The following is a 27,923-nucleotide window of genomic DNA, read 5'->3' as shown; positions in this document are numbered from 1 at the left end:
GTGGTCTTGGGTGTTAAAAGGTTGGAGACTACTGGTTAAAGGCAAACATTCCTTTATAAACAAGACCGTTTTAAATAACACTGGGGTGGAACTACCAACACGCTGATGTCAGAGTAAAGAGTAAGTTCCAGATAAACAGCTGTTAAACAGAACGAATGGTGACTGATTAAGAACTGACACAGCAAAATGTATGGACCTGAAAGGGAGAAAAGTCCTATAAAAATGGGGTATCTTTCATGAATCTCTGGGTCTTGTCTTTTAAAGAGTGGAGCATCAGTCCAGACCGAGAGAAGCCCCCAGGCCTCTCCCTCACATTTAACTCAGCTGGCCAGTGAGTTAATATAAGCAAGTAAGGTAACAATATCTACCAATATAAAGTACTGTAACCTCATGAACTGTGGATCAATTTTTTGTTAATATTTTATGAATGGAATTTGTAAATGAAACTGTGTTAACTACTTTTAAATGAATTTATTAGTAACCTGATAAGTGCTGCCTTTGAAGAATTTGTTATTGTAACATTTGTATTTTTATTGTAACTAAAAACCCATGATCAGTTGTAGCTAAAGTGACTCCATATTGTAACTGAAACCCCATTTTAAACTTGGTGATGCCTTGACTGTTTAAAGTTAGCCTGTTTAAAGTGTGTCTGTAATCTCATTTAAAAGTGTGAATGTGGGTGTGTGTATAATGATGCCATCCTTTTTCAATGACCAGCTGCCAGCACCACCTTGATGGTTGAAGAACAATATGAGTAAGCCTTGCAAAAGAACCTCCCAAAGAAAGAAAGACAAAAGCCTCATCAAGAAAATGAGATCAAAGTTCCATCTGTGGTTAATAGATGACTCATGGCCATACTGTGCCCTGGGGCAGTGGGACAGCCCAAGCTCTATGGACTAAAACATATAAAAAGATGGGTGTAAAACCATAGAATCGAGTCTTTCGATTCTATGATCACCCTCCAGGAGCATTGGTGCATATGGACGTGATCCAGCTCCCCTCCTCATATCCAGACCACCTGGACACTGCATTAGAATGAGCAGCTGAGGCTGGTAATTATATCCCATCCACAGAAATGTGTGCATGAATGTTTATATGTTTAGTGCCATGGTCACCAACTGGTAGATCATGATCTACCAGTTGATTGCAGGGGCCCTGTGAGTAGATCTTCAGCTCCCTCTGAACTGTGCGCCTGTGCACAACTAATTTTAAATTGGCACTCTTCGTGGAGCAGCTACTCACAGAGTAGCAAAACAGGTGAGTAGCTGTGGCAGCGTGGTGGGATCTGCTGGGTTGGGAGGGCTGAAACACCCTAGCCAACTGGCTGTGGCTTTCAGCTGGAGGAAGCTGCGCAGCGCTCCAGCTGATCGGGTGGCTTTCCCTCTGCTCCAGCCCATGTGGACTGTGGTGCACCCTGGCTGAGCGCCATGGCCAGCTGGCTGGGCAGCCACTCCTCTTTGCCCCCACCCAGCTGCCCTGAGCTCAGCCCAGGGAGGCTGCACCTCAATCCAGCTGGGCTGGAGCAAAGAGGAAGGGCGTCCGGATCAGCAGGAACACCCTTTTCTGTGGGAGGGGAAGTCGGCCCCAGAGAAGGTGCACACCGGGGCTTCCCTGCTCCATGGGGGGAAGGAGTCCTGGGAAGAGGCAGGTGCAGGGGACTCCCTGCTCCCACTGGCACCCTGTCCCCTGCTGCAGAATCCTGCTCCCTGCTCCCACTGGCACCCTGTCCCCTGCTGCAGAATCCTGCTCCCTGCCCCCACTGGCAGCCTGCCCCCACCTCAGAGCCCGGTCCCCTGCCACTATGTCCCCTGCCCCAGCACTCACTAGCACCTTTTCCCAGTACCATGTCCGCTGCCCCCACCAGCACAATTGGGGCCATATTAGTGAGGCTCGGGGGCGAGGGGGGAAGATGTTTGGAGGAGGGGTTTTTTTGCATCTCCCTTGTGTGGCCCCAACTGACTTTTCTGTGAGTCAGTGACCCCTGATTCAAAACAGGTTCCCTGCCCTTCTCATAAATAAAAACAATGCAGAAACTTTTTGTGTTTGACATAGCCTTTTATTTAAAAATTAGCTGGACTTACCTAGCGTTGCCCGGGAAACCGGAGGAACAAAATTTAGAAAAACAGAAGCTGGTCCTGACAGCCTCCAGCCACACCGCAGCTGCCAGTGCCTGACATCTGGCCATTATGGCAGACCCCCATGCTTTTCTACTGCTGCATAAAGCAAAATCTCTGATTCAAAAAAGAGGCATTGCCCTGTTGAGAATCAGAGCTATTTGACTTGGCAAATTAAGGGTATGTCTACACTACCCCACTAGTTCGAACTAGCGGGGTAATGTAGGCATACCGCACTTGCAAATGAAGCCCGGGATTCAAGTAGGAATAAGAGATCCTCCGGAATAGGGCTTTATTCTGGAGGATCGCGCCAGTCTGGACGCTCTTTTCCGGCTTTTCCCCAAGCCGGAAAAAAAGCGGCGGCCATGTTTATTTAAATCCCGCGGGGGATATTTAAATCCCCCACGCATTTCCCTATTCCAAAGTTCTAAATTAGCATGGCTATTCCGAAGAAGGGGCCAGTGTAGACGTAGCCAATTTGTTTATGGATAAAGGGAGTATTCTAAAGTTTTTTTTTGTTTAGACTAGACAACAGGAACTGATCATTCCTGGCTATGGGCAATATTCCTTTGAGGGACCGCGTAATACAATTAGGCAGTTGTGTAGCTGCCCCTTTTGTTCCTAACGATGCCAATAAGCAGGTCTAATTTCTATACCACTTCTGACATAGGGTATGAATATTGCTAATATGGTAAAACATTTCCAACTTTTCCCTCTACAGTGACAATTTGTTGGAAAAAATTCTATGATGTGGAGTTATCGTGCCAGCAATTTTTCAGCAGAATTCCCTCTTCTCCCCTCCCCCAGCTAATGTCAACCACTGTGGAATTTTGACTGAAAACTTATGGTATAAAACTGCCCACTGAGATTTTAAAAGGAGGAACAGTTTAATACAGAGAAGCAGATGAGTAAAACAACTTTCCTTTTTATGAATGCGACGAGGAGTCCCGTGGCACCTTACAGATTAACAGATGTATTGGAGCATAAGCTTTTGTGGGCAAAGACCCACTTTGTCAGATGCATGTAGTGGAAATGTCCCTTTTTATGAATGAAATTGAAAACAAAATGCCTAAGAACTTTAAACAACTCCCCTGCACACAGCAAACATGATTTTTTCCTTATTACTATAAGCTGTTTAAACATTTCATATTTGGTCCCTCCAATGCAAGGTCCAGTTTCAAAATTCTGTTCTTAGCTTCCTGCCGTATAAATTCAGTGTCACTCCATAGCAGTCACTAGACTTGTTCTTCATGTATACCAGTTTAATTGTAAGCAGAGTCTGGCCATAAAGTCTAATAATATAATCCTAGTTACAGTTTCTGTCTTCATTCCCACGGTTACAAAATATTTAACTGTTTTTCTTTAACAAGAAGATCCTACTTGACAATCCAGCTGTTCTTTTTGCTGGCATATGAATGACGTCCTAATACTAACTACATGACCCTGAAATAAAACTCTGTGAGTTCAGCTTTCATTAGGGCAGCCATCGTGTTCTGCCTTTTCTTCTTTTTTTAAGATCAGACAAGGCAGGGAGATAATTCTTCAAAAATATGAAAAGAACACTGAATCAAAATGGAAAATGCACGAAAGGTAGGGGGTAGAAATTTAATTGAGATATTATTTCAGTGTTCATGAGAAACCTAGGGAGATTAAACTCTTTTTCACACTAACTGGTTATGGTCCTTCAGCATGCACAGTAACTGGATTTTTTAATATATATTAGTATATAAGAGCTCAGTTGTTTGAGTAGGGTGTATTGTTGCTATGATCTTGATCATGTGGTTCAAGCTTTATTCAGCACACTGGTCACATTCCTTTAAACTGTTGCATAATAGAAAGCAGTTGCTGATTGCGCTGTTGAACATTTTGCTGTTCTTCTTTTAGCCGCTCCTGATCATGAAGAATCTCTTCCTACAAAAAACAGGAGACTAAGCTTTAGATAAGAACATAAGAACATAATGATGAAAAATGAGTTAAAAATGTAACCTCTCTTTATCACCCAATCCAAAAAACCCATAAGTGCTAGAGATGCACAACCATGATCAAGTAAAATTCAAAACCCAAAACAAACAAAATCCAACTAGTTCACTGCCAAGTGGAAAAAGTAATTTAGGGACAGATCAAAATGAAAATTCACAAGCTTAGCAGGTTGCAGGAAATTGTCCTCTCCCTTGGCAAAGCTTTGGGGGCCTGGAGTAGGCAGGGAGTGCAGCCTCCATACTTAAGGGTCCACAGGAAAAAAAAAATACTTCCAGATCTCCGGGGGTGGGGGAGCAGCCCTGATGGATGGCTGCTTCCTATGTTTCTCTATTATCCCTCCCTCTTCTGTAACACAGCTCCAGCAGGCTGAGGTCCCCAGAGACTACATAGTAGAAACCTCAAGAAGGAACCCAGCAAGAATTATTACTATTTCTGACAGCATTACCTCCTGCTCCAGTTTCTACGGGCTGGGCAGAAGATCATTCCACAAAGAGCATCTAGTTCCTGTGAAAGCTACTGAGTAGTTTCTCTTTACTTACTAAATCTCTCTGGCTATGTCTACACTAATGGGTTTTTTTGGAAAAAGATACACAAATTGCGAACCACAATTTGTGTATCTTTTTCCACTTGTTTTTTCGGAAGAGACTTTTCCAACATTTGGCCCATCTACACGGGGCCAAATGTCAGAAAAACTCCTCTTTCAGAACATTCTTTATTCCTCATAAAATGAAGTATACAGGGATGCTGAAATCAGAGCTAAAACAGAGCAACAGTGAAACAAGACATGTTCATCATTCATGCAAAAGTCAACTGGTTGCTAGAAACACATTTATTTATTTTAGTTACCATAACTAAAAAGCTGAAGGAGAAAACAATTAAATTATTTGAAAGCAAATTAAAAATGTGATCCAGAACTAGCAGTCTGTGATTCATTTAACGTTTCCTTCCAGAATATTTTGGCAACAGTGGTTTTGTTGTTGTTGTATCATCTTCATATGCGATGTTCAAGGAATTTTTATTTTTTGCTTATTTCATTATTGCTATACAAATTGTGCTCACAGAAAGGATCCAAATGGACTCGTTATGCAGCTAACTATAAATTACTTTGAAAAAGTTTACCCTCAGTTTACATATTTCTTTTCTTTCCTTGTCATTCTCCTCTGCTCTGGCTTTGAGCCAGGCTTCATTTTGGGCCTTGTGCTTATCCAGCAGCTCCTGTAGTTCCTGGTTTAAAAACACACAAAAATGAAAAGATATACTACTAAGTGGTACAGGCTTTACAGTTATCCATGTTCAATTACTTATACATCAAAAGACAACCCAAAATCTAGTGAAGTGTGCTGTAAAAGGCATATGCCCATCCTAGGACTCTTTCAAACTTCAGGACATTTGCAATACATCAATGACATCGTCATCATCTGAAATCATGGGAAGGAAGCCCTTGTAAGACTTGCATCAGGATTTCAACAATTTCCATTCCACTATCAGACTCAGCCTGGACCAGTCCACACAAAAGATCCACATCATGGACACTACAGAACAAACAAGGGATGGTTACATGAATGCCACTCTTTACTAGAAACCTACTGACCACTATTCTTATTTACATGCCTCCAGCTTCCATCCAGAACACATCACATGATCCACTGCGAACAGACAAGCCCTAAGATACAACCCCATTTGCTCCAGTCCCTCAGACGGAGACAAACACCTACAAGATCTTCATTGAGCATTCTTAAAATTACAGTACTTACCCAGAGAAGAGAAGAAACAGATTGTTAAACCCAGGTGGATACCCAGAAGTCATCTATTACAGCACAGACCAAACAAAGAAAGCAACAGAATAGCTAAAATCATAGAATCATAGACCTGGAAGAGACCTCAGGAGGTCCAGCCCCCTGGCCAAAGCAGGACCAATCCCAACTAAATCAACCCAGCCAGGGCTTTGTAAGCCAAGACTTAAAAACCTCTAGGGATGGAGATTCCACCACCTCCCTAGGTAACCCATTCCAGTGCTTCACCACCCTCCTAGTGAAATACTTTTTCCTAATATCCAACCTAGACCTCCCCCCTTGTAACTTGAGACCATTGCTCCTTGTTCTACTGTGAACAGCCTTTCTCCATCCTCTTTGGAACGTCCCTTCAGGAAGTGGAAGGCTGCTATCAAATCCCCCCTCACTCTTCTCTTCTGTAGACTAAACAAACCCAAATCCCTCAGCCTCGCCTCATAGGTCAAGTGCTCCAGACCCCTAATCATTTGGGTCACCCTCTGCTGGACCCTCTCCAATGCGTCCACATCCTTTCTATAGTGGAGGGCACAGAACTAGACACAATACTCCAGATGTGGCCTCACCAGAGCTGAATAAAGGGGAATAATCACTTGTCTGGATCTGCTGGCAAAGCTCCTCCTAATCAGGGCTGGCCCGAGGTATTCTGGCGCCCCAGGCACAGGTGTGCAGCACTGCCCCCAGGCACACAGTGCATGCGCAGGCCCACCCGTGGGGAGCAGGCCCATCCTCTTAGGGTGCACAGGCCCACCCCCGGGGCACACAGCGCATGTGCGGCCCAGCTACAGCCGCTGATTTCCAATGAAACCCATAAAGTTGTGACAGCTTATGCCAATGCAAATGGCAGAAGTGGGGGCTGAAAGCTCTGAAAACGAAAATAAATGGGAATGGGAGATCTGATGTCTGCTGCCCTCTCTCCAGGAAAGCTGGGACTTCTGGGAATTGCTGTTTGCCTAGAGCAGGGGTTGGCAACCTTTCTGAAGTGGTGTGCCAGATTTAACCCTCCTGTCTTGGGGCACGCCACTCTACCGGGAGGGGTGTAGGGGCGCCCTTCACCATGCAGACTACTTGGTCTCCTGCCCTGGGCTCCATTCCAGCTTTTCCTGTGATGCTTTAAAAGTTTTACTTGTACATTAAGTGATTAATATTAAACATAAAATAAGTAAAAATAAAAAGAGAAACCCCAAATAAACCCCCTACATCCCTTTGTCAATAATAAAGCAGCCAAAACAATAAAAATTATCATCAAAATAAAACTTTAAAAATAATTATAGATATTCCTATAAAATCCAAAAAATAATACTTCTAACTTAAAATCTTTTAAAAGCTCAAATAAGTCCACCAGCTGAGTAGTTTAAAAACAAAAATTAAGCCAGCGTGCATGTGTGTGAGCACATACACACATACATCAATATAAAAGAAGAAAGCCCAGCTGTTAAACTCCTATTCAAAATAGGGATGTGAATGGTTAACATCACCCTTACTGAGTGATGCTTACTACTTATGGTCAGTGGGCTGCTCTAGTTCTGTGGGGCTTGGCGTGCCACAGGCAGGGATGCTCCAACCTAGCAGGATCAGCCCCCAGCCCAACACACAGCCTCCGGCTCTGGCTCTGGCTGGGGCCAGCAGAGCAGCTGCAGCCCAACACCTGGCCTCCGTATGTGTGGGGGAGGGGAGGCTAAGCTCCCATCACGTGCCACTCTAAATTGGCTTGCGTGCCACTTATGGCACGCAGGTGTAGGTTGCTGACCCCTGGCCTAGAAGAAGGGAGAGTGGAAGAGAAGCTGAAAAGCACTGGGGAAGCCACGTAGTTGGCTAAGCACAGGAGTGTCTGAATGAGGAGCAGGTGCTTAGAAGGACAAAGGAAGGAAAACTATTTTTCAGTTATTCAGAAATATGATTGAAAATACTTTGTGCAACACATCTGGATCGGATCCTGACTCAGTGTTTTACTCCTGCACTTCAAACTTTCACATTAATAAAATCTACATTTCCTGGCATGATCTACTCTTCAATAGCTGGTCCCACCTGTTACCTAAAATAGTTTGTGATGGGGGCTATGTCGAGACCGCAGGCTTCTTTTGGAAGAAGCTTTTCCAGAAGAGATCTTCCAAAAAAAAAAAAAACTTCTTCCGAAAGAGAATAACCACACTGCCAGAGTGCATCGAAAAATCGGTCTGCTTTTTTGAAAGAGAGCGTCCACAATGAATGGACGCTATCTCGCATTTAAGTTGTGATTGCTATGGATGGAGTCGCCACCAGGGCACCTGTGCTTTTTCCTCTTTCCTCTTCTGTCGAAAGAACTCCCTCTTCCCACACACACCTTTTCCCGAAAGAGCTCTTTCAGAAAAAGGCTTCTTCCTCATAGAAAGAGGTTTACCAATGTCAGAAAAACACCTCTGTTCTTTTGATTTTTTTTTCCGAAAGAATGTGACTGCAGTGTGGACGTAATTGAAGTTTTTTCAGAAAAATGGCGGTTTTTCCGAAAAAACTTCGTAGTGTAGACATAGCCTTAGAAACAAAGAGACTGTTTTGCTACTTGCTAGTTAGTTAATCCTGTAAAAGGTTAAAAGGTGAAAATTCTGTGTCTCTGTGTTAATAGACTCAATTAAATGCTTGTCTATGATCTAAAATATCTATCAAGTATTCAAGTACAACACCCTCCTCAGCTTGGAACACAGGAGTTTCTATATCAGATGATGCACTATCCAGTTTCTTCCATCTCTCTCCTGTTACATACTCTTTATTTTTCTTCCTTTTGTTTCTTTTTTCTTCCTCTTCCACCTCTATTTGTCTTTGCTTTGCCTAGTTGCTGTGAGACAGCAATGTCTAGTAAGTAAGCACTGCACTTTAACCCAGTGCAAGGCCGAATTAAGGCATGGGCTAGCCGGGCAGCTGCCCGGGGCACCAACCTATGGGGGGTGCCTGATGGCAGCTGTAAGGGGTGTGCGGCGCCCCTTATACCTGCAATCAGGCACCGCACGCCCAGCTCTGGTGACACCATCACTGGACCTAACCTTGTCAGTTATACGATCAAGAATACATATTCCTGTTCATCCAGAAATATAATTTATGCCATCATGTGCCAACAGTGTCCTTCTGTTATGTATATTGGACAGACTTCTCGGACACTTCGCCAAAGAATTAATGCCCACAAATCAGACATCTTCACAAGGAAAAACCAGTTGTTTTTCATTTCAACCTACCTGGACATAATCTTAACAACCTTACTACATGCATCTTATTTCAAAGAGACTTTAACACCAGATTACAGAGGGAAACTTCAGAACTTTCTTTCATGCTTAAATTTGACACTTTATGAATGGGCCTTAACAAAGATGCTAATTAGCTTAACGATTACAAAAATAGCTTCCCCACTTATCACTCCTGATTAGCCATTCATCGACTCATAAATAGCTATTCTCTCCCTCCCTCTCCCTCACCCCACCTTCTGTACAAAATCTGATTTGTCAGTTTAATGACGTGTTCACTTTTTTCATTGTATTCCTTTGGTATATATGGTCATGCCAATTCTCTTCCAGAATATGATCTGAGGAAGTGGGTCTGGCCCACAAAAGCTCATCAACTATTAAACCATCTTGTTAGTCTTTAGAGGAATGGACAGTGAGCAGAGGAAAGGCACAGATGAGTTTTAATGACTTGTAAGATTTGAGGAGAAGGCAAATATCCTGAAAGGGGTCTAGGGGTCATAGTGGATCACAAGCTAAATGTGAGTCAACAGTGTGACACTGTTGCAAATAAAAGCAAACATGATTCTGGGATGTATTAACAGGAGTGTTGTGAGCAAGACATGAGAAGTAATTCTTCCACTCTGTTCTGAACTGATTAGGCCTCAGTTGGACTGTGGTGTCTAGTTTTGGGCAGCACATTTCAAGTAAGATGTGAAGAAATTGGAGAAGGTCCAGAGAAGAGTAACAAAAATGATTAGAAGTCTAGAAAGACTGAAAGATATGGATATGTTTAGTTTAGAAAAGAGAAGTCTGAGAGGAGACATGATAGCAGTTTTCAGGTGTCTAAAAGGATGTTACAAGGAGGAGTGAGAAAAATTGTTCTCCTTAGCCTCTGATGATGTAACAAGAAGCAATGGGCTTAAATAGCAGCAAGGGAGGTTTAGGTTGGTCATTAGAAAAAACTTCCTAAATGTCAGGGTGGTTAAACTCTGGAATAAATTGCCTAGGGAGGTTGTGGAATCTCCATTACTCGAGATATGTAAGAGCAGGTTAGACAGAATCTATGAGGGATGATCTAGAAGATGCTTGGTCCTGCTGTGAGGGCAATGGACTGGATTTAATGACCTCTCGAGGACCCTTCCAATTTAGTATTCTATGATTCTATCAGGAGGTCAGTTCAGGCTTCCTAGAAGCAGGCAACAGCTCCCATCTCTTCCTTTCAAGGAAAGCCCTTGCCTCCCTGGGCCTTGCAGAACTGGAGGGAGAAAGCAGCTGAATACACAGATATCTTGCCTTTCAAGGCAACCCTGCCCATCAATGTTCTCCCAAAACATTAAGTCATCTCCATGTTGAATAACACCCTGTGAAATAATTTGTTGCACCCAGGCTGGAAGCAAGAAATCCTGAGCAGTTACTTTTATCATAGATATTTGAAAGATTCTTGGATAGATTTGTGCCCGGATTGCCATAAAGGACATTCATCTGTTTCAGACTGCAGTATTGTTCTGGGAAGAATTGGATGTGGAGAGCATAGGTTAGCATCTTTAGGTTAGCAGAAAGAGCAGACAAAGGAAAGAAAATGCTGAGATCCACTCATTACCAGAAGGGAGCACTGGGGTCAAGATATAGAAAGAGACACCCTGCCGCCTAAATATCCAAATCAGGCCTCTAAACTCTAAGCGGTAGATGAAAGTATCCTAGTATGCTATTAAAATTAAAGATTTAAAGTAATAGCAAATATATATAGATGATGCTACACACCAGAGAGGATTCTGAATCCTACAAAGCAGGAGGAAGTAGAGTAGAATGGTACTGGAAAAACAGACCATTAATCTTTCAGAACAGCAGCCTGTCTTGGAATTTGGTAGCCAAGGGACATAACAGCTGGCTAAGTCATGCAGAGACATATTACAATGCTTGCTTGTTCTAACAATTTGATGGTTTCTATGTTTTCTGTCTTACCTCTTGCTTATTTATAGTACAGACAGAGTTACTCCCTTGGGGTATGTCTACACTACCCCGCTAGTTCGAACTAGCGGGGTAATGTATGCATACCGCACTTGCTAATGAAGCCCGGGATTTGAATTTCCCGGGCTTCATTAGCATAAGCGGGGAGCCGCCATTTTTAAATCCCCGCTGCTTCGAACCCCGTGTAGCGCGGCTACACGGGGCTCGAACTAGGTAGTTCGGACTAGGGTCCTATTCCGAACTACCGGTACTCCTCGTGAAACGAGGTGTACCGGTAGTTCGGAATAGGCACCCTAGTCCGAACTACCTAGTTCGAGCCCCGTGTAGCCGCGCTACACGGAGTTCGAAGCAGCGGGGATTTAAAAATGGCGGCTCCCCGCTTATGCTAATGAAGCCCGGGAAATTCAAATCCCGGGCTTCATTAGCAAGTGCGGTATGCATACATTACCCTCCTAGTTCGAACTAGGAGGGTAGTGTAGACATACCCCCAGGGATGTGGTGAGGATGCAAAACAGATGCCCACATGTCACAATGACAAAACATAAATGGAAAAGCTCATCCCTTTCACCTGAAAAAGCAGCAACAATGGAGGGGGGATTTTTTCTGGGAAGGATAGGCAGCAGTGCAAATGCTATACTCCTCACTTCTGCCAGAGAAAAACAGCTTGAATTACTGTAGGGGCAGTACTGGAGCACCTCTGGAAGAAACTGCTTAGGAGAACCACTGATTCAGCGCAACTCATAGCTGATCTGTCCATGTTCTCTCCTATATGGTGGCTGTTTCCACTTTTGGAGCAGTGTTAACTCCTGAGAGGTACTGTGCCCCTGCTACAAGCAGACTTTCTAATTCCAGGGGGCCTGCAGCCTGGTGAATCTGACCCAAGATGCTTTGTGAATTTAGCTGTTTCCATTCTTGAAAGTAAAAGAAATGATGTAGTCTCCATTTCTGATTCATTACCAGCTATGCTTTTTATAGATGGGAGGATGAAGTAGGGGAGAGTACAGCCTGCTGGCTAATTTCCATTCCCTTTGCTATCCTGTATCTATCCATTTGAAAAAGAGGAGGTTGTTCTCCATGTATGTACTTTCTATATTATAATCAAGTCACCCCTTTGCCTTCTTTTTTGTTAAACTAAATAGATCAATCTGTTTGAGTCTACCATTATAAGGCATGTTTTCTAATCCTGTAATCATTCTTGGGGCTTTCCACTGAACCTTCTCTAGCTTATCAACACCTGAGTTGAGCAAGTTCAGCCTGGCCAGCATCAAGTGATGTTTTAACTTATGTCTCCCCAGAGTCTGCTAATATGTAATTGCTGAAGAAATGAATTCCATCTATGAACATGCAGGCACTTTTTCACCTAATCTTCTATAAATACAGAAACCCACCTGCTGTTGAAATCTGAACTGTTTGTTGTAAGCCTCCTTTTCTTGTTGGAATGCAGTTGTGGCCTGAACCAATTCAGTTTTCTCCCTGTAAATATCGGGGAGAGGGATATGTTTAGTAAAAACTGTGAAAGTAGAAAGAATTATACTGTAAGAGAAAGATGAATTGTGCTGTAATAATTGAATAAGTTGAAGGAATTCTGTTTGTCTTTTAAGAGATCAACGTGCTAGCCAGGTTAACAGGAAAAGGAACATTAGGTGTTAGGCAGAAAGTAATATGAGATAACCAAGTAGATATGGACAGGAGATTGCTGTGTGCTTGATGTGGAAATGAAGATACTTGACTAAGTCTCACACTAATCATGTGAAGTTTTGCCCCTCCTTTTAATCCTGTTAACTTGACTTTCTCTTGACTGTATAAATCAAGGGGTTTGAACCTTGTATGGTGCTCACATTTTCTGGATGCATTTTAGCAGAGCTTTGCTGAATAAACAGAGCAGTCTGACAAATCTGTGAGTCCTGTCTGACTTTGACAAAACAAACATACAAAAAAGACTTGAAATTCTCAGAGTGAAAAAGCCAGTATTCTAAGGATGTTAGTGGCATCAGTTACTGCCACATCATTTAAAATATAGATTTTAAATGCAGGTGGGGTTATTTGATCAGGTCAGTGCAGGAATAGCAGATGTTAAAGATCTGTGGTTTAGAAGGGTACACTTCTAGAGCAACCCTACACATGCTCAGTTTTCCTCCTAACCACACACATTTCCAAGTGGAAATCTACCTGTGTCAGGAATTAACGTAGCTCCAAGCATCAACTTCCCCCCCTTTACTCTTTTTATCCCTGGAGAGGAAGTATGTGGAGAAACTGCAGACTTTGGGGAGGAGAAGCCATGGCAGAACAACACCTCAAGGAATTATGCTGCACAGAGTTGAGGATCCAGGATACTCCAGGGAGGGTCTAGCTTTCCATACTATAACACAGGATCCACAGAGTTGCAACCTGTTTTACCTGAGGAACCCTAAGTGATGCATCATCAAGCAAAACCAAACTGGGTTAGAGACCCCTTTCCCTTGAGGCAAAAAGAGAAAGGAAATGCCATAATGTGAACATGGTGGAATATCTAGCAGGGTAAGTTTCAAAAAATGTGAATTCAGGCATGTTTATAAGTTTCATGGCAATGTTCTCATGCGACTGCATAGGCAGTAAGTCATATGGGTCGATGGTGCCTTGGCACCAGGAATATTCCTGGCTTAGTGGGTCTTGCTCCACCAAAGTTTGGGGTCATTTTTGTTCCCAGAGTCCCACCTGCCACCCCACATGTGTTCTCCTCCAGTGTGTCCTCTGGCCTCACCTATTGCCCTGCGTGCTCCCCACAGGCCCCCCACAGGCAGTGCAGTGGGACTAAAAGCATCTTTCTGCCACTAGCTCTGTGCAGCTGCCAGCCCATTCCTGTGACCTTGGAGAGGGGTGTGTGACTCTGTGTGCTGCTCCACCCTGAACACTTCTGTGGCCAATGGAAAGCTGTAGGGGTAGTGCCTGCAAACAGCAGCACACAGAGATCCTGTCCCCAGCCCTCTCTGTGGCTGCCCCAGATACGCACTGTACCCCTCTACCCCCTCCTTCTGCACCTGCTCCTGGACCCACTCCTTGACAGAGCCTGCATCCCTCCCCCAACCCACCGATTCCCAAACTCCCCTGCACCCTCGTCCTCCTTCAGCCCCCAAACTCCCTCCCAGAGCTCACACCCCTTCTTCTCCCAAATTCCCTCCTAGAGTCTTAGGCAGGTATGTGTATGTGTGTGTGGGGGGGGGGGGGGAGAGGGGTGCAGGTTCTGGGCATGCTGGGCAAAATTTCTGCAAACCCACTGCCCATACTAGGTGTCAATTCTGCTTGTGCTTAAATTGACTATTGTGAATAGCCCTTTACCATCTGTAGGGCTACCTGGCACAGTTAAAGTAAGCATGTGTATAAATGTTTGCAGGATTAGGATCTAAGGCCTCAGTTCTTCAATGAACTCTATGCAGATGAACCCCCATGAGGATCTTCATTAAAATCAATGAAGCTCCTTGGGTGCAAGGTTCCATCCTTAGGATCAGAGCCAGAGGCTTGAATTATAGCAACCCCTTCCAGATGGTGTGGCAGTGACAAATACATCTATATTGTTGATTAAAGTAAAATTTGTTTTTTTAATCTTTCCTTTCTTAAACGCCATACAAAACAAAGCAAAATATAAAATAATAATTTTTTAAGTGGTCTGGTTTTAAATGGACATAAGAAGAAGAAGAGTGGGTACACACAGCTCATCCAAATCTTGACATATTGTGAGAAGGACTTAAATCTTTGGAAGAAGATAGTAATCTTTATGTATTTCTAACTATCTCACTAGGCAGAGAGAAAATTTCTTTGTTGAGCTAGCTCCTGTTTCTCAGGGAGGTGGATTATCTAAACTAATGGGAAAATTCTCCAGTCGATGTAGGTAATGTCTACACTGAAGTGCTACAGTGGCACAGCTGTATTGCTGTAACATTTCAAGTTACCAAGTAACGATGAATTTGTGCTTTCTTATGCAAAGTGAACCTCTACCCATTATGAGGCAACAAGAGATGGGTAGGGAAATTGCTAGTTAAACAAACTAGAAATATGGCTGTAAGACTGACAGTCAATAGGGTGAAATGCCTGTTACTTCAATAAATAAAAATCCCAGTTTCACATCAAATTATACACTATACATCATTTTCCTTGTGAATCAAATATATCACCTGACAATCTGATATCTGCCTTTCATCCCAACTTGGAAACTGCACAATATGTTTGCCTTGTTAGATCTAAGTCCTTCTATATGAGGAAAATATCTCTTTTTCTATTCTAAGTCATCAATAATGTAAAATGCTAGTGTATAATCAAAGATGTATTCAGTGTGTCCTTCAGATTTAGAAAATTATATGGGATTTTGTTGGTTTTAATCATAAATAATTGTTGCAGTCTCATTCTCAATGCTATAGGAGTCATCTGGCAAACTTTTTGTATTTTCTTCCAGGTCATTGATAAAGATGTTAAATAAAATAAGGCCAATAGGTCCCTAAAGATTCCCACTAAAAACAGGTCATCTCTATGACTATTCCCCATTTACAGGTACATTTGGAGACCTGTAATAGATATGTAGCCATATCAGTCTGGTCTAGCTGAAACAAAAAACAGGACTATGTAGCACTTTAAAGACTAACAAGATGGTTTATTAGGTGATGAGATTTCGTGGCCAGACCCACTTTCTCAGATCAAATTGTGGAAGAAAATTGGCACGACCATATAAACCAAAGGATACAATCAAAAAAATGAACACATATGAAAAGGATAAATCAAATTTCAGAACAAAAGACGGATGAGGGGGGAGGTAAATGTCTGTGAGCTAATGATATTACAGGTGATAATAGGGGAAGCTATCTTTGTAATGGGTAAGGTAATTAGCATCCTTGTTAAGACCTAGGTGTAAAGTGTCAAATTTAAGCATGAATGACAGTTCAGAGGATTCTCTTTCAAGTCTGGTGTTAAAAGGTCTTTGAAGCAGGATGCAGGTAATCAGGTCGTTGAGACAATGCCCTTTCTGGTTGAAATGGCAAGAAACTGTTTTTTCTTTGTGATTGTGACAGGGTACCTGCCCTGCACTGGCCCTTTAAGACCAGGACTCAGGCCCGGAGCCGGGGCTAGAAAGAAAGAGGCCAGCTGGAGCTATGTGGGGCTAGGGAGAGCCCAGCTGGCAAGCAACTAGGGCAGCACGATTGGCTTGTAGAAGCCAGCTGAACCCATTAGGGCGAGTGAGAGCCCAGCTGGCACGTATATATAGAGAAGCACAGGTTGCTTAGGGGGGAAGAGCCAGTGTAGAGCTGACTGCAGAGGAAGCAGGAGCTTCGTGGAGGGAGACAAGCTGGGGATAGCCAGCAATAGCTGGAAGAGGGCCAGCCAAGACTCCCCGGCCAGGGGCTGGAGGCAAAGCCCTGGTTTGGAGGTGGACCCTGATGCAGCCTAGGTAAGCAGGGCAGTTGAGACAACCCTGATGCCTATGATGAGCAACCCATACAGACTGTAACTTGTCCTGAGAGGGGCTATATGAGGACAGTCAGGGGGCACTGAGGCACACTGGGGGCATGCACCCTTGACAGTGATCCTATCTCATATCTGTTTTGTGGGCATTGATTCTTTGGCTAAGTGTCTGAAACATTTGTCCAATGTACATAGCAGATGGACATTGTTGGCAAATGGTAGCATAGATTATATTTCTGGATGAACAGGAATATGTGTTACTGATCTTATAACTCACTTGGTTAGGTCCAATAATGGTATCAGCAGAATGAATATGTGGACAAAGCTGGCAATGGGGTTTGTTGCAAGGGAAAGTTCCAGGGTTGGTGTTAGTGTGGTATGTCCTGTGGTTGTTGGTAAGAATCATCTTGAGGATAGGTGGTTGTCTATACGATACTATGAGTCTGTCTCTCAGAGGCTCTTGGAGCTTAGTATCCTGTTCCAGTATAGGTTGTAGTTTATTGATAATGTGTTGGACGGGTTTAAGTTGGAGGCTGTAGGTGATGACAAGTGGTGTTCTATTGTTGGTTTTCGTGGTTCTGTCTTGAAGTAGATGGTTTCTGGATATTCGTCTGGCTCTTTCAATTTTTTTTATTATTTCTCCGGGTGGGTAGTTGAGGTTTATAAATGCTTGGTAGAGATCCTGAAGTTTCTGGTCTGTCAGTGGGATTAGAGCAGATGCGGTTGTATCGAAGGGCTTGGCTATAGACGATGGATCGCGTGGTGTGTTCTGGATAGGAGCTGGAGGCATGAAGGTAACTGTATGAGTCAGTAGGTTTTCTGTAGAGTAGTTTGTACTGTGGTATCCAGAAAATGGATCTCTCGTGTAGAATGGTCCAGGCTGAGATTGATGGTGGGGTATAGGTTGTTAAAATCTCTGTGGAATGTTTCCAGCGTTTCTTGGCCATGGGTCCAGATCATAAAGATGTCATTGATGTAGCATAAGTAGAGAAGGGGTAAGAGGGGACGGGATCCGAGGAAACGTTCTAAGTCAGTCATAAAGATGTTAGCGTACTGTGGGGCCATGAGCGTACCGTGGGGCCATGAGTGTAACTGCTGTCAGTTTGCTCAGAGAAGAGTGATGTGCCTTCAAAAGGGAGATCCTGCAAGGTGTTCGAGACTTCTGGTGGCACTCTGGAGCCACGAACTGCCATGCAGGACTACTCCGGTGGCCATGACTCGAAGCTGCATCAGCCATATCTAGTGCTGCTTGTAGTGCCACGTCTGCTGGAACATTGGTACAGGGATTGGCTGAGCCCACTGTTGTTGGTACCAATGTGGGGAAGTACAGTGCTGGGACTGGTGCCGGAAGCAGGAGCGGTGTTGTGAATGGGGACCGAGAGCCCCGTGAAAACCATGCAGACTCTGCATTGGAATTGGAAGAGTACTCTGAGGTGGACCATGGTGGTGCCGATGCTGATGTTGATTATCCTATGGCGCGCCGAGACATGGCTTCCGGCTTGCTGTGGTGCCGACGCCGAGGAGAAGGCATGGCTGAGACGTGGTACCTGATGGAATCGGTGCGGGGTGGGTAATCCGTGTCACATCTGGTGCCGGATCCGTTGCCAGTGCCTGTGCCAACGGCACCAGTGTGACAGTAGTTGGTGCCGGGGGAGGTGCCACGTGTGTCACATGGCTCTGCCGCACCTTGTGCACCGTTTCACCAGGCACCCTGGGAGGGGAGCGGTACTGGGCATTCCCGTGCTGTCTTGAGGGTGCCAGGGTGGGCAGAGGGGAGGGAGAAGAGTCTATAAGGACCCTTGCTGCCTCTAAAGCCTCCTGGGTGGATGGGTCTGGGAGATCCTCTGAAGGACTCACATTCTTCCAGTGGGAAGAGTAGTCACCTGACCTAGAAGTCCTGGGCTCTGGACTGGCTGGTGCCATGTGCCCCACTGTAGAGTACACAGAGTGTGTGTGTCTAGGTGGGGACTGACCCCTATTAGGCCTCCTCTTCTGTATCGGGGCCAGTGTGCTGTTGGAGCTCAGTGATGAGTCCTGTGCCAGGGCCGGAGCTGGTGCCGGCCACAGTGCCACCTCTATCAGGAGTGCCTTGAGCTGTGACTTGCGCTCTCATTTGGTTCTGGGCTTAAACACCTTACAAATCTTGCCGCTTCTGTAATGTGCGATTCTCCCAGGCACTTCAAATACGATGAGTGTGGGTCACTACACAGCATAGACTTGTTGCACTTCTTGCAGGGCTTAAAGGCTTGTGGGCCAGGCATGCCCTACTGTGGGCGCATGGTGCGCCACTGCGAGGTAAAGAAAACTACAGATTAAAGTCTTTAACTAAATTAACAGATACTTAAGAGATGATTGCTAACGAAGGAGAAGAACTGTGAAGCGAACGACTCTAAGATGAGCTGAGGGTTGTTCCAAAGACCATCACGGCAGTAAGAATGAACTGAGTGGGTGAGGGGGCCAGCAGGGGTATATGAGCCAATATATTAGCGCCACTCCAGGGGGCTCCCTGCTGGCCCTAAGGCTACTGCTGAGGGAAAAGTCTCCGATGGCATGTGCATGCACCTATATTGGAATGCACATGAGCAATCACTTGAAGAATTTTATATTCTAGCTTTTTAATCAAATCTAAGCACATTATGTCAACGATATGACCTTTATTACTCAAACGTATAAGCTCATCAAAAATATATCAAATTAGTTATACAGAAGTTATTTTGCATGGACCCTCCTTTAATTCTTTATTAATCCAGTCACACATTATGGATCCACTATCTTGCCTGCGATCAACATCAGGCCCATAATTACCTGAGTCACTTTGTGTATCCTTTATAAAAATTGGCACAAAGTTAGTTTTTGTCCATTCTTCTGGAACTTCCCTAGTTCTCAAAGATCTATTGAAAAGCAACATTGACTTTCCAGCGAGCATCTCAGACAACTTGTGTCCTAGAGTTTCAAAAGAGCTATCTGGACTTGCCGACTATAAAATATCTAACTTCGGGGGCTTTGTTTTAAGAGCCTCCAAAGATGATAATGGACAGGAAAGAGTGCTGGAAAGAGTGCTATCATAACCATATATTGAGATTGCAACATCTTTTTTTCCCTTTTTCTTTTTCAAATGCAGAACAAAAATATGTATTGAACACATTTGCTTTTTTATGAATAATTGTTCACAATTCTTTTATTTATCTCTAGTAATGAACCGATACCATTGTCAGGATTGTTTTTGTGCCTAATAATATATTTTAAAACTCTTTATTGTCCTTGTCTTTTGGCCATACATTTCTCCTGTGTCCCTTGGCTATACTTACCAATTGTCTCCAATTCCTAACTTCTGATTTATATTCATTACTATCAACTCCCCTTTCCTACCATTCATTATATAGTAGTATTTTATTATTTTTATAGCTGTCCTCACTTCCCTTCTAAACCAGGTTGTGTATTTAATCAGAATAGTCTTCTTCTTCAGTTGTTGAATTGTGGCTTCTTTGGCATTTAGGAAGGCATTCTTAAAGGATGTGAATTATTATGCAAGTTTTTCTTATTAAATTCCTTCTCCCAGCTTGGTTAGCTCATCTCTCTCTCTCTCTCTCTCTCACTGGACTTTAATCTGCTTGCACATTATAAATGTGATCAACTTGGTCACTTGTACTTAAGCTATGATTATCTGATCTTTTCTTCTTTATGTTAGGACTAGCCAGTTAGCCTGTCATAAGACGGGATTTTCAGGTCTCTCCTTCACCTTGGTCTTCTCTCCTGAGCCTCCGGTCTCTCGTGCTCGCGCTCTCTCTCTCTCCTCCTACTGCCTCCCCCTCTCTCTCAGCTCTCCTCCGCCTCCTGCCTCTCTCTCCATCTCCTTCTTTCTTTCTCTTCCACTCCTGCCTCTCCCTCCCCCTTTCCCTCCCGCCGTGGCACTCAGCTGAGTGCTGCCTGCTCAGCTGGGCCACCGCGAGGGAGGGGGGTGGGGCGGTGATGTACATAACCAGGTTGTGGGGCTATGTATGTCACCGCCCTGCCCCCCCTTCCCCTCCTGCTGTGGGCAAGCCCAAATGGCCCCTTGCACTGCTGGCTCCCCTGCAGCGGCCAAGCTGAGGGACGCAGCACTTGGCTAAGTGCCACAGCGGGCGAGGAAGGGAGGGCGGTGATGTACACGGCCAGGGGGTGGGGCCATGTACATCACCACCACCCTGCCCCCTTCTCCTCCCTCTGTGGTGGCTGAGTGCGCAACACTGAGCCAAGCCAGGCCGCAGCAGGGGAGGAGAGGTGGGTAAGGTTGCCAGGTATCCAGCACTGTACTGGACAGTCTGGTATTTTCATGCCCTGTCCAGTAAAAAAATCAGAAAATACTGGACACGTGCAATGTCCAGTATTTTCTGATTTGTCCGGCTGCATGCCAGACAGAAGCCTGGCGTGGGCGGGAGGAGCGGCTGGGAGTCCCAGCTGGGAGTTGGGGCTGTGGTTGCTGCTGGGAGTCCTTAGATGGTTGAGTGTGAGGAGGAGAGGAAGCCTCCTCCTCACTGTGTGGGACAGGCAACAAGTGCCCAGGTCAATCCCACTCCCCACCGGCCAATTTGCTCACCCCCCCTTCCCGGCTGGCCGGTTCTCCCCCACTTCCCTAGCTAGCTCCCCTGCAACTCCCCCCCCAGCTCTGCTTCCCGCCAGCCCATTCCTCTTCCTGATTTTCCCCGGCAAGTGCCGCTGCACCTCTCCCCGCCCCTGCTAGCTCTGCTTTCCACACCCGCTCCTTCCTCCCGGCCAGCCCTGCCCTCTCCCAGCTGGTGGTTCCCCCCCGCCCATATTCCATGGCCATCCCTGTTCCGCCTGACCCCCCCCTCCCCATCCCACGACCAGCCCTGCTTCCCATTGGCCCTCCCATTTCCCTCAGCCAGCCCCATTGCCACTCCCCCCATTAGCTGTTTCCAGGCCCATCCCCCTTTCCTGGCCAGCACCGCTCCCCCCCCATCCACAATGAAGCAGGCCACCATGGGGGAGGAGAAGAGGGCGGGGAGCTGACATACACACCCCCGGCTGTGTATGTTACTGCCCTGCCCCCCCCTTTCCCTCGTGTCATGGTGGTTCGGTCAAGCGCTGCGCCACTCAGCTTGCTCCCCCGCTGCGGCCCAGCTGAGTGGCGCCACCACGGAGGGAGGGGAATGGAGGGGAGCTGCCACGGAGGGAAGGGCGCTGACGTACACGGCTGGGGGCGTTGCCGTGTACATCAGCGTTACAGACTCAGGGTATGTCTACACTGCCACTCTAGTTTGAACTAGGGTGGTTAATGTAGTCAGTCGAAGTTGCAAATGAAGCCCGGGATTTAAATATCCCGGGCTTCATTTGCATCTTGCCAGGCGCCACCATTTTTAAATCCCCAGTAGTTCGGACTCCGTACCCGCTGCTACACGCGGCACGGAGTAGATGGAGTAGATAGTTCGAATTAGGCTATCTACTCCATCTACTCCGTGCCGCGTGTAGCAGCGGGTACGGAGTCCGAACTACTGGGGATTTAAAAATGGTGGCGCCTGGCAAGATGCAAATGAAGCCCGGGATATTTAAATCCCGGGCTTCATTTGCAACTTCGACTGACTACATTAACCACCCTAGTTCAAACTAGGGTGGCAGTGTAGACATACCCTCACAGACACTGAGCTACTATATTTGACAAGATCTAATCTAAAATTTCCCCATGTTGGCTATAATACTTTTTGAGTTAGGAAACTGTCATCTATAATGTTTAAAAATCTCAAGGATTGTTGAAAATATGTGGTGGGAAAGGAGACAGGATCCCAATTGACTGTAGGGGCTATTAATGAACCCACTCACTGAAATTGACATGATCCTCAGTAGTCAGTGCTGAATTGCAACAGTAAAATAAATCAGACTTGGGGTACGTCTAGACTACCGCGTTTTGTCAACGGAAGTTTTGTCGACAGATACTGTCGACAAAACTTCCGTCAACAATTTGCGTCCAGACACATGGAGTTCTGTCGACAAAGCGGCTTGCTTTGTCAACAGAACTCCATAGTCTGGACGCAACGTTACAGGCAATAACACCTTCTGTCGACAGAACTCTGTCGGCAGAAGGTGTCTTGCCTCGTAAAATGAGGTATACCAGCGGCGACAAAACCGCGGAGTTCTGTCCACGTTATGTCGACAGAACTCCGTGGTAGTGTAGACGCTGGTATTGTTTTGTCGACAAAAGTTCACTTCTGTCGACAAAACTAGGTAGTCTAGACACACCCTTACTGTGAAGTGAACATAAGACTGGTCGCTTTCACACCTGCTATTCAGTGGTGAGCAACTGTACAATTGACAAAAATGAAACCCCTTGTTCAAGGCTCAAGCTCTTATAGCTCCCCAGTTCCTTCTCTGCTTGGGTAGCTCTTTTGGTTCCTCTCCCAAGATGTGAGCCTCTCTAGAAAGAAACTCCTCATCAAGTCTTTTCCTGGCACCAGTCCTGGGCTCAAACGCCTCTTTCCTTTGGGATAAGGTCACCATAACCCTCTCTTTTTAGGGTTGTGCCTGAACTCTGCAGGTATCTCAAACCCACCCTCATACATCCTAACACAAACCAACTGCTTCTCTTAATTAACCTAACAGCATTACTTTTTAATCCTCATCAGGTGATCAAATGCCTCAGACACCTAGGTCTTATTCTTCACTTACATCCTCTTGCTCCCTTCTTGTGTAGTCCTAAACAATCTAACCTCAGTATAAACAGAGCTGTTCTAAGAAATACCCTTTGTATTACATTAACAAGGAATTAGCAGATGAGTCAGAGTTAAGGTTGAGTTTCCAACTTTATCCCTGCATTTCCTCTCTTCTGGAGTTCTGATTTCCCAGTTTCAGCAATATAGTGATGCTAGTTTTGTGTGTACAACTTCCTTGTGGTTTTATTTTGAAAGAGAAAAATTGATAGAAGGATATGTATTATGACATTGAACTATTTGGCTTGATGTTTGCCACAAGTGGCTGCACTTGAACAAGGCCTCTCAACCATAAGGGAGCTACTGAAACACAGCAACCAGAACCCCAGTAGGTTGTGTTATAAATCCAATGTGAATTTGAGCACTACAACTGAGAAGAAGGAGCAAGTTAGCCTTTCCCTCCTTTTTCCAACACAGTTACACAGTTATCACTCCTCTCTGTGCAGTGTACACTGTGATTCTGGCTAGGACAGCAGGAACCAGAAAAGCATGGGAGACTTTTTATGTCTTATTTCTAGCTAGGCTGAAGCTGTAATAAAACCAGGAAATCCTGCCAGAGCTTGATCTTTTGAGGTTTTCAGACAAAAAGGATTTTAGAAAAGCTTTGGATCAAGCATCAAACTTTGTACTATTGATCTGAACTTCCAAACTTGTGTTCACTCATTGCTACAGAAGGCTCCAAATGGAAATTAAACATCCAAAAGAAATAAGCCCTGAACACCATTGAAAACAAAACCAAAAGATAGACGGCAAAGAAATTAGTGCTAAGGCGAAAGGCCTTTCAACTATCTGTGTGGGATGGGTTCTTTCTCTAAGAACTGAGGGTGGTTACCATAATTCCCATTAAGGTGTGCGCCTGCACAGCTGCGAACAAAAAATTCTTTCCCTGCCCATCTCCCCTGGAGAGCTGTGCAGAAGCACTTGCACAGAAGGGGGTTGCTTCGGTGGGTGGGGCTGGCTGAGTTGGTGAAGGAGCTGCTGGGGTCGGGGACTGGGACCTGCCATGGCTGGGTGGTGAGGGGCAGGAAGCCCTACTCCGGTGGCCGGGGTTGCTACATGGCAGTCAGGGTAGGGCCTGTTCTGGCAGCTGGGGTCAGGAATGGGCCATGACTGGGGGGGGGGTGGTGTCTGCTCTGACGGCTGGGAATGGGACATGCCGTGCAGCCGGAGGGGTGGGTCTGCTTTGGCGGCTGGGAACAGGACATGCTGCATTGTGTGTGTGTGTGTGGGGGGGAGGTTTCTGCTCCAGCAGCTGGGAATATGTGTGTGTAAATAAACTGGGTGCCACGGCGGCACACATCCAGACCATCACACATAACATCAGTATTGATGCACAAGCCAAAACTCACTCTGTGCATCGTTGGAACATGGGTGGTTACCTCACCTTTCAAAGAGTGGGGAACTGGGTAATACTCCCCTTATCTTTGCTACATGAAAGGTACTCTGTGGCCATAAGGACTGGGCTGGAGAAAGGAACAGAAAATAGGTGGATCTGGGTAGATCCTCCTTTCCTCCCCATTAAAGCCCTGCATAGAGTACTGAGAAAATACAAATTGGGGCTGTATTATCTTTTCCCCAGTGGAGCTGCAGGCAAGTTCCTGACAACACCTCTCTACTAGTGGTGTGCTGCTAGGATGCAGCACTGGATTCTACTGGGGGCTCAAGCAGCTTAAGGAAATTTCCTTCCTCTGAGTCCCCTTCTGTGTTGTTTTTCTGCCAGAAGGGGTAATCTGGCTCATGAGAAGTAGAACTAAGCCTCGTAGTAACTCTTCCATGTTTCTCTATAAGTTGTTTAAAATACGTTGACATTCATGATATAACTAACATCCACATTTTAAAATTGATACTGTATATTAAAATGTAAACAAATTGTAAGACAACAGAAGAGCAGTTGTGCCCTTTTCAGGTTTCTGAATATCACATTATCTTTTTGGCATCTGCCACAGCTCCACAGAGGGGAAAACAGTTTAATGACAGTGAAGTTTTCAGCCCTTTATTTAAAAAGCTGAATCATCATGCTGAACTTTTACATTAGCAGACATTTCTCTTATTTTTTGCTCATAAGACATTGATTCATATACTACTCCTTATCCTTGCTCCCTTTAAGAGATTTTTACCTCCAGTCTCCCATAAAACACATAAAGAACATTTCTAGAGACTCTAAATCATACATACGTATCTAGCTTTTGAAACTCCAAGTCCAGCAAGGCAAAGGCCCTTGTGATCATGTCCATTGCTTGGTTACGCACAGAAATGAAATCTCTGAGTTGAGCTGCCTGTGTAGAAAGTCATAAGTTAACACAGCTTGAGCTACCATAAAAATCACAGAAGAAGAAAAGGCAAGGCATTTCATGATTAGCATCTCTCCTTGAGCCTACAATAGTCATTTGAGTTTTCCCATCAAGATCCATTATTCTACATACTTGTTTTTCCCTTGATGATGGATTTCACTACAACACAGGCCCATGCTGATCATTATTTCACAGGAGAGTGCCAGTTGTGATTTTTGGTTTACACTAGCCATTTATTTTCACATTTTCATAACCTTGTTTCTGCTCAGCAGTAATTCTAGCTCTTCAGTTCTAAACAATAAAATTGTTCTGTTATGAATTTTCCTCATTTAATCCTATTGACTACATTAGTTGTTAAATTCCAGTTTCTCCAGCCAAGTTGCATGAACATATTGGTGGCTGCTACTATTCTCAAAGACAGAGCTGAAATTTTTCTGTAGGTTGGTCTCAGATCATCTGCAGTCTCCGAAAGGGGTGGTAGTGGGAATTATTAATAGTAATAAAATAATGCAGTCATTCCACAAATACTCAGCGGCATAATATTTAGTAATAGAAATTAATTCCTTTTCTGAACAATGTATTTATTTAGCAATTAAATCAGTAATTAAATATTTTACTCTGTAAGTTACAAACCCAGTAATTTATTGGCTAAGTAATGTTGTTATTGGGCAATCTGAGAAATCTTTGTGACACATTTAAATTGTTCCCTCTAGCAAACAGTTTTATAGTTTATTATTGTTGAAAATAATTACAATACAATATTAACAACAACAATAATTAATAATAACAATACTTTACAAATTGTATCCCACAAAGCAACTTATATAGGGCTGGCATACTCAGTTTTTTCCTGTAATACCATAAGAAATACACAGACCCATAGTCTCCTATAGACAACCACCTAACCTCAAGATGATTTTACCAACAACCACAGGACATATCACACTAATACCAACCCTGGTACCTTCCCTTGCAACAAACCCCGTTGCCAGCTTTGTCCACATATTCATTCTGCTGATACCATTATTGGACCTAACCAAGTGAGTTATAAGATCAAGAACACATATTCCTGCGCATCCAGAAATATAATATATGCTATCATGTGCCGAAAGTGTCCGTCTGCTTTGTACATTGGACAAACGTCTCAGACACTTCGCCAAAGGATCAATGCCCACAAAACAGATATTAGACAGGATCACAAAGAAAAAACAGTTTCTTGCCATTTCAACCAGAAAGGACACTCTCAACGACTTAATTACCTGCATCCTGCTTCAGAAGCCTTTTAAATCTGCACTTGAAAGGGAATCCTCTGAACTGTCATTAATGCTAAAATTCGACACTCTGTGCAGGGGGCTCAACAAAGACTCTGGCTATCTTACCCATTACAAAGATAGCCTCCCCAATTATCATCTCTAATACCATTAGCTCACAGACATTTACCTTTCTGCCCCCCTCCCCCGCATCTCCCTTCTGTTCTGAAATTTGATTTGTCCTTTTCATATGTGTTCATTTTTTAAATTGTATCCTTTGGTATATATGGTTTTGACTATTTTCTTCCAGTATTTGATCTGAGGAAGTGAGTCTGGCCCATGAAAGCTCATCATCTAATAAACCATTGTGTTAGTCTTTAAAGTGCTACATAGTCCTGTATTTTGTTTCAGCTACACCAGACTAACATGTCAATTTTATAGTGATAGAAATGTAGCCCTGAATGTCTTGTACCAAATTAAGAGTCTATTAGCCCATAATTTGAAAATAACTTCTAAAACTACTATACAAGGTACGGTGATGATGTAAGGAGCAATTTAGGCCCTAATTTAGCTATTCATCTCCATTCAGCAAATATTTTAGGTATGCACTTAAAACCTTTACTGAATTGGGACCTTTCCCTTTTCCATCAGGTTAAAAAAGACACCAATCAAATCACACCAAAATAGGTGACTGGGAGTGGAGACCAGTAACCTGTAACATCTGTCAAGTGGGAAAGATAAGATACATTATATCTCCCCTCACAATTTTCTTTCCAGTTTAGTTATGTTGATTAATGGATCTCTCTATTACTCCTCCTGGAGACACTGGAACACTTCAACAGCTTCTCCCCAAAAAGAAACAGTTCAGTGTTACGTCCCCCTTCCTCCCACCTTTTTGCTGTAAGAGGAGAAAGGAAGAAAAATCTTTTTCAGAAAAACCAAAATGATTAAAAGGGGTTCTGGTCTTGTACATCCCTTTTCTTTACTTTTATTCTTAGTGTAACCAAAATCCTGGTCCTCGCTGCACAGAAGGGAAAGTACTTTCCCTGTCCTACCATCCCCCTTATCTTTACCGAATGTGGATGCTTCTTAGGGTTGCCAACCTTTCAGGGTAGCCCTGGAATCTTCAAGAATTAAAGATTATATCATGTGATAAATCCTCCAGGAGTATTTCCAACCCACACTGGCAACACTAATGCTTCTGTGCTGATGAG

The 27,923-nt window shown here is 44.4% G+C and overlaps 1 protein-coding gene across 1 annotated transcript in view; it reads right to left on the bottom strand.

The window, feature by feature from the left end:
* Positions 1-2,889: 2,889 nt before the first annotated feature.
* LOC112547261 (RING finger protein B-like) overlaps positions 2,890-27,923 on the bottom strand; it is a 67,166-nt gene continuing 42,132 nt past the window's right edge. Inside the window, exons 15-18 of the mRNA XM_075931858.2 lie at positions 25,344-25,444; positions 12,429-12,513; positions 5,214-5,318; positions 2,890-4,025 (exon numbers count right to left, since the gene is read on the bottom strand). Of these exons, the coding sequence (XP_075787973.2) occupies positions 3,921-4,025; positions 5,214-5,318; positions 12,429-12,513; positions 25,344-25,444 (396 nt within the window). The 3' untranslated portion in view covers positions 2,890-3,920. The remainder of the gene's footprint in view (positions 4,026-5,213; positions 5,319-12,428; positions 12,514-25,343; positions 25,445-27,923) is intronic.

The sequence above is a fragment of the Pelodiscus sinensis genome, chromosome 6 (genome assembly GCF_052426305.1).
Source record: "Pelodiscus sinensis isolate ZL-2025 chromosome 6, ASM5242630v1, whole genome shotgun sequence".
NCBI lineage: Eukaryota > Metazoa > Chordata > Testudines > Trionychidae > Pelodiscus > Pelodiscus sinensis.
Note: the sequence above shows the minus strand (reverse complement) of the source record. Positions and strands in the feature narration are given on the sequence as shown.